The 11238-nt window shown below is 50.2% G+C and overlaps 2 protein-coding genes across 17 annotated transcripts in view; one reads left to right on the forward strand and one right to left on the reverse strand.

Moving 5' to 3' along the window:
• Positions 1-9145, forward strand: part of ATCAY (ATCAY kinesin light chain interacting caytaxin) — a 28916-nt gene extending 19771 nt beyond the window's left edge. For both annotated transcript variants that reach the window (XM_019653397.1, XM_019653398.1), the window contains 5 exons: positions 820-918; positions 1636-1671; positions 3579-3650; positions 4793-4825; positions 6684-9145. In XM_019653397.1, the coding sequence (XP_019508942.1) occupies positions 820-918; positions 1636-1671; positions 3579-3650; positions 4793-4825; positions 6684-6693 (250 nt within the window). In that variant the 3' untranslated portion in view covers positions 6694-9145. The remainder of the gene's footprint in view (positions 1-819; positions 919-1635; positions 1672-3578; positions 3651-4792; positions 4826-6683) is intronic.
• The window catches only part of ZFR2 (zinc finger RNA binding protein 2), a 91655-nt gene that overhangs the window by 71029 nt on the left and 9388 nt on the right, over positions 1-11238 (reverse strand). For 8 of the 15 annotated variants that reach the window (XM_019653396.1, XM_019653381.1, XM_019653382.1 and 5 more), the window contains exon 2: positions 10864-11032. The exons of the other annotated variants lie outside the window; for them this stretch is intronic. In XM_019653396.1, the coding sequence (XP_019508941.1) occupies positions 10864-10884 (21 nt within the window). In that variant the 5' untranslated portion in view covers positions 10885-11032. The remainder of the gene's footprint in view (positions 1-10863; positions 11033-11238) is intronic. 15 annotated transcript variants of the gene reach the window in all.

Genomic DNA, 11238 nt, shown 5'->3' on the forward strand with positions numbered 1-11238 from the left:
CACTGTGAGCTGAGCATCATGCGTCTCCCTTTGCACTGGATTCCAGAAAGCTTGAGCCAAAGTTTCATCTAATCTCTAAAAATAGATGTAAACTTCTTGACACACTCCTGTAGAGGTTTCGCTCTATCTTACCTTTTTCTACTGCTACCTGATGATTTTCTTATTTGCTGGACTGTTATATTCTCTTAGCCTTACATTTCTCACTGTTAAGAAATTTTCTTTTCCCATAAAAAAGTTTATTTTACATATCACCAAAATTAGGTTGAAGTTATTATTATTATTTTTTAAACAACTGTGAGTTCAAGGCAACGTGCTGGTGACAAATCATCATGTGGTACCAGACAACCTGAGTATGAGTTTGGACAGGAATAAGCCATTCATCCCAAAAGAATGGAGAGTGAATCAGAGTGCCTCGTGTGCCTTTCTTGTGCCCAAATTACTACTGGTGTTGTCCCAGGCAGTGACGAGAGTGCCAGGAAAGCATTCTAGGGGAAACTACTGCAGAGAGGGAGGATGGCGAGACAGCTTAGAGTCTAGTAGAATCCCTTGCGTCTCTGTTTCCTTTAAACAAGTGCCTCAGCTTAGCAGGGATCAGGGTCAGACACATGGCTCAGGACCCTTCCCCTCTTAGAAGGGTAGACCCTGAGCTCTGCTCTGTCCACGCCAATAGGGGCAAAGGGTGGAGGCTGGGCTTGGGCGGGAGGGAGCTTTTTAGCAAAGGTTCTGGGGGCATCCTGGAATTGGGTTATGTGTGTGCATCCCTGTCTGCCATCACTCCTTCTGGCCCTGAGCAACCTCCCCTCCTTCTCCTCCTACCAGCGTCAAGTTCATCAACAAGATCCAGTATGTGCACAGCTTGGAAGATCTGGAGCAGCTCATCCCCATGGAACATGTGCAGATCCCAGACTGCGTGCTACAGTAAGTGTCCCCGTGCCTTGTGAGAACTCCCCACCTCAATCCCCAAAGCCCCCAGGCTCCTCACCTACCCACTCAGCTAAATAAGGCTGCCTGGGAACTAGACGTTGAGTGGGAGAGCAGCAGAACAGAGGGAAACAAGCACAGGTGACATTAGAGAACACAGTCAGCTGGGCACCTAGGGCAGGGCGGGGGCCAGCAAGCCATGACCCATGGCTTGTTTTTATAAATAAAGTTTTATTGGCACACAGCCACATCCATCCATGGGCGGGTCATCTATGGCTGCTTTTAAGCTACAACTGAATTGAGTTGGTGTGACCAACACTGGTCTGCAAAGCTGAAAACATTTCCTATCTGGCCCTTTACAGAAGCACTTTGCACTGATGGAGGGGCATGTAGAACAACCCACGTCAATGAGCTTTCAATTCTGAATCAGACAAAAAATGTCTACTGAGTCGCATCTACACCTAGTGCTGGAATACACCAACAAAACAGATATTCCCTGCCTTGGGCCAGGGGGCTTGCAAAGCAACTGCAGGAGACATGAAAAGGCCAGCAGACTGTCAGCTCCAGCTGTACTTCCTGCTCTAAAGCCTGGCCTGTATTCAGAGATGACAGTGAGATTGTTTCTCTGTTCCCAAAGGGAAGGGAGTTCCCGGGGCCATGTACCTACTGGGAAAGGAGGGCTGTGTCTGACATGCTGTTACTTCTCTCTTCTAGGTACGAAGAGGAAAGGCTCAAGGCCAGAAGAGAAAGGTGGGTGCAGAGTGGCCATGGCGGGGGAAGATCGGGGGTTGCATGTGGGGGGAAGCTGGGGACTTCCGCTCAGCAGGAACCAATGTCATGCTCACACATGGCTCAAGGTCCTGCTCTTCTCTCGAGGGCTTGGAGTCAGAGCTGGGTTCGAATCTAGATTCTCCAGTCACAGAATGACATTAGGCAAATAGAAAGTTCACAATGACCTTGGGGGTTATTGTGAAAAATCAGAAACAGTGTAGTCCACTTGGCAAAAATGGTGGGCTCATGGTAATCGTGATAACATTAAGTTCTCCTTTCACAGAGGGAACACAAGCTCTGTACTCACCCCGACAGACCCAGACACACCCCTCTAATACCTTCGAGCTCATTTTTCATTAGTATCATAACCATGAACAGCACTCACAGACCTTCAGGACTCTTCTGGTCCCACCCAGTTATGCAACCCTTATCCCAGGGCCTGGATACTTTCACATTCCTTCCAAGAGCTAGGCAGGCCCAGGATTCCTAACAGCATCTCACAGTCCAGGAATCCGAGACTCAGAGAGGGCAAGGCACCTGCCCAAGGCCACACAGCAAATCTGTGAGAGAGTGGGGGCTTTCAGTGAGCTGAAAGCATGTATCATTGCCTGGCCCTGTGCTAGAACCAGCGACACAGGGCTACTAAGACAGAGTCCTGGTCCAGAGTGTTCTTTAAATGGCAAAGGAGAGGGACACCTCACCCAGTGAGGAAAGTGCATCTTGGAGACAGGGTGAGGTGATGTCAGCAGATGAGGCACATAATGAGCAAAAGTATAGCGGCTTCACACACTGTCATCTAATGATGACAAAGGGCGGCATGGTGAAAGGTGGGGCCGGAGGGCAGGCAGGGTTCACCATCCGTGCCATTTGGGGATTTTTCCTCACTCTGCCTAGCTCTTCTCTCCGTCCTTCCTCCTTTCCTTTCTCCCTCCCTCCATTTCCTCTTTCATTCCATCCTGTCTTTTTTTTTTCTTAATTGTTACTTGTAGTAAAATTCACGTAATGTAATATGTACCATCTTAACCATTTTTCAGTGTATAGCTCAGTGGCATTAAGCACATTCACACTGCTGTGCAGCCATTTGTACCATCCATCTGCAGAACTTTCTCATCTTCCCAAACTGACACTCTGTCCCCATTAAACACTCACTCCCCTCCGCTCCCCCAGCCCCTGGCACCACCATCTACTTCCTTCTCTATGAATCTGACTCCTCTGGGACCTCCTATGAGTGGGACCATACTGTGTTCCACAGTGGCTGCACCATTTCCCCTTCCCACCAGCAAAGCACAACAGTTCCAATTATTTCTCCACAACCTTGTCGTTATTTGTAACATTCTGTTTTATGATAGTAGCCATCCTAATGGGTATGAAGTAGTGCTATCTGTCTTTCCTTTTTCTGTCCCTCCCTTCCTTCCTTTTCTCCATCTTCTCTCCGTCTCCCTCTCCTTCTCCCTCTCCCTCTCCTTCTCTCTGAGTTATACTCCTCCCACCCCCTCAAGCCTTAGCTATGAACAGGAATAGAGACATAAACAATGCAAGCAGAATGCCTACCTTCTGGAATCACAGAGGGCGCAGCATCCATGGAGCACGTGCATAAATGCCTCTCCTGTGATAAACTGAGATAAGTGCTCCCAAGGACTGGCTCAGGATCTTTTCCCATCTCCTGTCCCCACTCATGCTCCCTTTCCCACAGCTGCCTCATCTTCATAAACCCCTGGGTGATCATTTCTCTCCACTTCTGGGGCCCAGCACTTCCTGGGGGCAGCAAAACCACCTCCAAACTGCCCTCAGGCCACAGTGGGCCCAGGCCAGAGAGGCCAGTGGGAGCCCAGAGCCCCTTGGTCCACACCAACTTGTCATCCCTAGTCACCTCTCTCTGTCCCCAGCGCGAGGCCGCAGCCAGAGTTCGTCCTGCCCAGGTCAGAAGACAAGCCAGAGGCAGCACTGGTGGAGGACAGGTAAATATGAAGGTGACCACAGGCGAGAGCAGACACTCACGGGGGGCTGCTGAGCCCACCGGAATGTCTCATAAAATTGCTCACAACGTTATCATGTTTTCATGATCCTGATGTGATCAGGATGAAAAGCAAACACAGGTATGGACCAGCCAGCATGATGCCTACTCCATCATAAATGCTCAACATAGGGGTCTCTCTTCCCTCCACCTTGAGCTGTCCCACATGGGGCACACTTGTAGAGGCCACTATTTAAACTTAAATGATTTGAACAGTAAGAGTTGCACTTGCCACATTTTGGGGCTCAGCATTGCTGTCTATGGCCAGCGTGCCTCCCGGCCCTCCCCTTCTCCTGGGTTTTCCTCACTCATTTTTTTTTTACTGGAATTCACAGAACATGCAATGAACCATTTTAAAGTGCACAATTCAGTGGCATGTAATGCATTTGCCATGTCAGCACCTCTGTCTAGTTCCAGAACATCCCATTGGCCCAGAAGGAAACCCTGTGCCCTTTAAGCAGTTGCTCCCATTCCCTCCCTCCCCCTCCTTTTTTTCTTTTTTTTTAAATCCAGCAAATGTCTATTTAAAATCCTTTAGCGCCTCGCCCTGGGATGTGTGCAGACAAACACAGCATGGCTCTGGCCCCCTCCCTTGCCTTTGGAAGGCCCTCCCAACTTTCCTGTCTGTCGTGTCTGCCTCCTGCATTTGACCTTTGTAATGCCCTCCTTCTCTTCCCTAAGTTCCCCAAGGGTAGTGGCTCCATCTTGGGACCACCCCGTCTCTCTCCCTGTATCTAGCACAGGCCAAGCATAGGGACCACGGGCGGCTAATGCCACTGAGTGACCAAAATTTGCTCTCAGGTGAAGGTCCTAGCAGGTGACTGTGTGCAATTCCCCATGGGTGGGTTTGGCCTCCTGGACCTGGTGGATTTTAGGCAACATGAGTGACTTCGTGTTGCTTTAGTGAAGGGCCTCGGCCAGTCTCCTTATGACTGCCTGTCCTGACTCAATGTTACACAGCAGACATGCACTGATACTTGTACCAGATGAAGATGAAGCTGTGTCAGCCCTCATGGGACTCATAGCCAAATGCCAAGGCTCCCCAAAATAGGCAAATAATGCTAAGACCCCCTCTCTCTTCCATAGGTCTGCTCCAGTCACAGAAGATCAGGAAACAAGGTGGGTAGGAAGCAGGGCGATCTTGGAGCCTTTTCTTTGAAATGTTCTAAGTGGAGCCCACCCTGAGATAAGTGCCCCACAATTTATTGCTGTTGGTAAGGGTGTGGGGGGGAACTGCCCTAGGGAGTCTGGGAGTCAGCAGTTACCATGACAATAGGGCCTCTGCTGTGGCCAAGCATCCCATCCTTGCACAACTCCAGGGGTTATCATTGGCATGAGGCCCAGAGCGGAACAACATGGTGGCCCTGACTGAGATGCCCACCTGTAGCCAGGCCCCCGGCAGCCCAGGATATAGCGCAGCCAAAGGGCACACCGTCAGCCCACAGCCTGTCTTGGTGTTTCTGCCTGGTTCTGGATGCCAGGATAAGCCTCCTTGTGTGTTGGGGGTCTTGAAGACCACCATGGGGCTCAGTGGTTTGCTGTAAGGACTCACAGACTCAGAAAAGCTGCTATGGTCATGGTTATGATTTATGACAGTGGAAGGATGGATTCAGGTGAAAATCAGCAATAGGACAGCCCTTAATTCTCCCAGCAACAATGTGGGCAACGCACAGGAAGTATCACCAACCAGGGACCCTCACTTGAGCCTTGGTGTCCCAGGTATTAACTGGGGTCAATCACATATGCACCGCTGACTGCCTACATGGCTGACCTTCGTCTCCAGCCCCTCCAGAGGTCAAGCTGATACCCCCCACCCTCAATCACATTGTTAGCAAAGACTATCTGACAGGAATCAAGGTCCCAGGGAAAGAGACACTCTTATCAGGCAGGACATTCCCAGGACTCAGAAGTGGCCGCCCAGGAGCTGGGCAAGAGCCAGACCTTTCTTTGGAATGTGCAGGGTTAACTTGACCACACACTCTCCTACAGATCTCCTACATGCCTGGCCACATGCCTGATACTATCAATGTGACCTAGGAAGCCCCAAGCCGAGAAATAAACACCAGAAATTGTCTTATGGCCAGTACTGCCCTGGGTACACTAAGTGGAAGCAAGTTCTCAATGCATTTTTGAAAAGACCATCTCAGTCCATGCTTTCTGGAGATGAGTTCACATCCACAGACATAAAACACACGAGGAAATCATCCACCATGAGAAAAAGTCAGCAGATGCAACAATCAGCAGAATTAGACCCTTCCTGGAAATCCTCAGATAGAAATGATAAAATAAACATGTTCAAAATGATTAAAGACACAAAAGAAGGAATTGTAGGTAGTGGTAGTTAGATGGATGGACAGACAAGTGGGTGGTTGGATAGATGGGTATGTGGATGGATAGATGGATGGGTGGATGGATGGATGGGTGGACGGATGGATGGATGGATGGGATGGATGGGTAGGTGAATGGAGGGAAGGAGGGAGAGATAGAAAGATAAATGGAGGGATTCATAGATGGATAGATGGATGGATGGGGCCGTGGTGGGGTGAGTGGATGGAGAATGGATGGTTGGATGGATAGAAGGATGGAAGGGTTCATGGATGGATAGATGGATGGATTCATGGATGGATAGAGGGATGGATGGGGGGGGGGGTTGAAGCTGCCCTCCAGTCTGATTGAAGGCATCAGCCCCGAGGTCTGTTCTGCTGGAGCACCAAGAGAGAGGTCCCCCTCAGAACTACACCTGGAAGGTGGGTAACAAGTGGTAGACTTTAACGGGCAGGTGCTACCCTTGCTGCTGAGGGTGCACCAAAGCCGGATTAGATCATTCTTTTGGATTCCACGCACATGGCAGTTCGAGTCCAGCCCGAGCTGAGCAGCCGCTGAGCTGCCAACAGGTAGCAGGATGGCTCAGCTAAAAACAAAACAAAACAAAACAAAAAAACAATACTAATAATTTGGCCTGTTTTTCCCTCTCCAGCATGTCCTGAGGTGATGAACATGAAAGAAAATTCCACATACCAAGAAACCTCTGTCAGACACCCTCTGGCCCTAGATCTCATCCCCACCTCATCCTGAATCTCAGTCTTCGGAGAGTGCCTGCCTCCTCCACCCATCTCTGAAACCCAGCATCCTTCTTAGCTGCTTGAAAACATTTTTTGTAAACGATGCTGTAGTAGTGCATTCTGGAAAAGGACCTGGTTCTCAGCCCTCCAACCCTTCCACACTCATGAGCTCACAGCCAAGAAGGAAGAGAAGCACAGGGCACGGCCCATGTGTCCTTGGTGGCCTCAGAGGCCCCTCCCACTGCACAAAGTCCTGGTTCAAAACCCTTCTCTTGCTTGTCACCTGGCCCAGGTTGGAGCCACAGATGCCCACTGGCTTCCTAGCCGGGTCTGGAATTCGTTCTTGTGCCTTTCCTCCCAAAACAGCCCCCACAACCCTGGACATCTGGCCGGGAAGCTCAGCACCCCCAGCGGGGCCATGCCTGGGCATCTTCAACCTCATGGCTTTTCATTTGACTGGCCCCTTTCATCTCTTACGACGCCCACCTCCTTTGAGAGCACTGGAGCCCACAACATAAGTGAGAGCCGCCACTAATCATCCTTGCCCTCCAGTCGCAAAACCACCCACAGCCCCTCAATCTAGAACATTCTCAAGCCCCTTAACGTGGATGCCATGCCACAGGGCAACCTGATCAATACCTCCTACTAAGGGGAATGAGCTGCTCCCACTTCTCCAATCCCCCCAACGCAAGGTTGGAATGTGCCCCTCAGGTTCCCACCAAGAACGGAGACTGAGAAGCCAGCTCTGAAATACGCTCATCCTGGAAACACAGACCAAGAAAAAGGAAGAAGCAGGGTATCGGATGTTTGTTGGAGTGTTTCAAAGGTCACCTGGGAAAATACATCCCAGTGGACTGGATGCTATGGCCATCTGTGTTCAAAGGAGGCAAATGTCACTTGACAAAAGACAGATTTTTCTAATGTGGCCCAAACACCAGTCAGATTGCCTCTAGAGGCAGTGAGTTCCCCGTCTCCAGAGGTATTTAAGAAAAGGCTGGACGGTGCTTGCAGAAAGTAGTCTCTGTGTCCCCTCCAATCCTAAGAGTCTCTATTTCTATGAAAAGACAAAAGTTGAGTGGGTACACTCTCCGGGCAACCTCTTACTGGCTCTGTAGCTGGCTTCTTCATGAAGTTTGGTTGACCTGCCCTTCAATTTTCAAGTATGAGGTTCTTGGCCTCAGCAGAAATGCCAAATGCTTCTTGATCTGGGATGGCAAGGGGTTGCGTTTGGAGCTATCCTAACAACAGGAAGGAGCTAGTGGTGTTAGTGCTGAGAAAGGGATGCCTGATGCTTTACTGAGTAAGAGAGGGTCCTGTGCATGGAGGGAATGCCCCACCCCCAGCAGCTCCCACCTTGAAAACTGCCGGGCTTCTGAGTGGCTTTGGGCCTGCATCTTCTGGGACCCAGCACTGCCCCTGTGAGGCATAGACACTAGAGGGCTTGCTGGGGTTTCTTTAATCTGTGGTTCTGGTGTTTCCTAAATGTCAAATAAAGGACAGGGACCCTGTTCCAGGCCAAGGTGAGTCACCTAGAGCCTGAGACAACAGCGACTGGTGGATGGGCCTCTCCAGGCTGCCCTCCAAAAGGCTGCTCTCCATCCTGGACCTTAAACTCCAGGTTCAGGTGGCCAGCGCTGCTCATCTGAGACCAACACATGGTCCCAAGAGCCCCCAACTCCCACCCCAGGAAATGCAATAGCTCCTGGAAGGCCAGTGCCTCGCTGCAAGAAAAAGAGGAGCCAGAGATGGGAACTGATTCATTCTACCCAATCTGACAATTACTGAGTACCTGCATGCAGAGGTGACAGACAGACAAAGGGGCAGACCCCGTCCAGCCCTCAAGGACTCTGCAAACTAAAGATTCTGGGCACACAAATTCCAGCAGGTTCACCATGGCCCACCGCCACCCCTCCCCCCGACCACCAGCACCACAGACAACCGGGAAGCAGAACCAAGGACCCCAATTCAGCCACAGCAGCCCTTCCAAATCTAAGCGAGACCCCTGGGGAGACCGCCTCCAGGCTGGCCACCTGTCACAGATATGAGTTGGTCTGCTACGGTGTCCAGGCTGGCTGCTACCCACACCCTGTGAAATAGGCTTTGTGAAAGATTTGTATCTGTGGGGCAGACTTGGCTAAAATGCAATGGACTCCAAGCCCTCGTCCTAAAGGGACGTTGGTGTTTTCATCTTATGATACATGGGAGCCTCATAAGTCCTGCCTCAAAGTCACAGTTCACAGGCTCATCCTTCCGACAGCAAGTTTTGCGGTTTTTAAAGACAAAAACAATTCATTATGATAACTGTTGTGATGTGAAGACATCAGTTCCATAAACTTTGGGGGATTTTTATGTGAAATAAACTATAACTGAGAACAGAGGTTTGTTACTTTTGTCCATCTTTCAAGTGCTGCGGTGCTCGCCACTTTTGGGCATGGTTCAGAGGAAAGAGCCTTAACGGGGCGAGAGGGGCACAGCTCAGTGTCTTGGGTGAACTTGAGTGGCCTTGGGCCACCGCCTGTCTTCTCTTCCTTCCGTCTCCGTCTGTAGAATGAGGGGCCTCTGAGTTATTCCCAAGGTCCCTTTCGACTCTGCCTCTCTGTGATTCCAGTTCATTTCCTGCCCCAACCCTTTCTGGAATCAAACCAGGTTGGCAGTTAATAATAATATTATTAATTATTATATATATAATTGTATATCATTTTAATCATTATGGTATTGTTATAAATATATTATTATCATTATTATTAGTACTATTGAAAGTGAAAGTTCTATTTACTCTCTACATTCATGCCAACACTTCTGACACCAAATGTGGGGGCGCTTTTCCCCACACCAAACAATTCTCCAATTCTCTGCAGACACCAGCTGGGTGTCCTACGATTTAACTCAGTTCTGACGCCCTACCTGGAGTTAGCACAGACCCCACAGGTTAAAGGGTCAGCCCCAGAAGATTGTCCCCACATCAGACACATGTCAAAAGTAGTGGGTCCCCAGGATACCCACAATTTTGTCCCACTTGACTACAAATTGGGGGTTACACACACACACACACACACACACACACACACACACACACACTTCACTTTTGATAATTTATATAGCAGCTCACAGAACTCAGGAAAACAGCTTACTTACTAGATGTCCAGTTTTTTATAAAGGTTACAAACTCAGGAACAGCCAGATGGAAGAGATGCAGAGGTGCGTAGAGCAAGGTGTGGGGAAGGGGCTCAGAGCTTCCATGCCCCCCCTGGGTAACCACCCACTCAGCGTGTGGACATGCTCATGCACCCAGAAGCAATCCAGACCCCTTCTTTTAGGGATGTTTGTGGAGGCTTCATAACAGGGGCGCGATGGGTTAAATCGATTGACCCAATCCAACCCCCAGCTCCTCTCCTCTGAAAGCTCCATCTGCTAACCCCACGCTAGTTCCCCTGGCCACCAGCGCCAATCCTGTGCTTAGAGGGACTTTCCAAAGTCACCCTATTAGTATAAACTCAGGTGTGGTTCAATGGGCTTGTTACAAATAGCGAAAGATGTTTCTTTCACCTTTATCACTCTGGAGTTTTCAGGGACCAAATATTATAACAAAAGATACATACTCCCTTTTACCACTTAGGAAATGGTTTTAGGAGCTGTGTGCCGAGAACTAGGACTAAGACCAAATATATATTTGTTATAAATCACAATATCACAATTATAATAATAATAATAGCCTGTGCCCAACTATATAGTCCCCATGTTACTGAGGGGGAGACTGAGGAACAGAGACGTCACACGGCTCAGCCAGGGTCACACAGGACTGTTGAGGGGCCGTTCCCCTCATAGAGTCGGGTGGAGCCTCCAGTCCAAGATGTGTGTCTCAGCTCCGCCAGTAAGCAGCTGTTCGTTGAGTGAGTGCGTCCCTCAGCTCCCAGGGGTCCCAGATTAGGGACCACCAGCATGGTTATACCCCACCCCAGGCTGCAGAGAGGCACAAGGCCAAACTTGGTGACTCCTTCAGGCCTCACGTGGGCACTCAATGAACGGCCCCTGGTGTCACGTTGAGATTTTCTGGCAGGGCCCGGGTCACCAGAGCACAGCTATTTTGGCACTCACCGTTCTAGACCTTAATTCCATCTTGGCTGCAGCCTCCTCGAAAAGGGAAGCTCCCGGTTATGGGTAGGGGCTGGCACTGCTGCTGTAGCTTGTGATGCGGTGGGAGGTGAGTCCCCTTTCTTCAGCCCCACCAGAACCAGTCTTAATGTCAGGGTCAGGCCAGGGGACACTGTGGGCATGATATTTTTAGGGAGGGAAGATGTGTGGTACCATCTGCCTCATGGGCAGCCTGGCTAGGAGGGGGGAGGAGGAGGGGGGAAGAGGCAGCTGGGGTGACATCTACCCGCACCCCCCCACCCTGCTGGCCCGTGACTAATTTAGGCAAAAGGCAACGTGGAGCTATTTCCATCTGATGGGGACAGGTTCTGGGCCCCC

The sequence above is a fragment of the Hipposideros armiger genome, unplaced genomic scaffold (assembly GCF_001890085.2).
Source record: "Hipposideros armiger isolate ML-2016 unplaced genomic scaffold, ASM189008v1 scaffold_202, whole genome shotgun sequence".
In the NCBI taxonomy this organism is placed as follows: domain Eukaryota; kingdom Metazoa; phylum Chordata; class Mammalia; order Chiroptera; family Hipposideridae; genus Hipposideros; species Hipposideros armiger.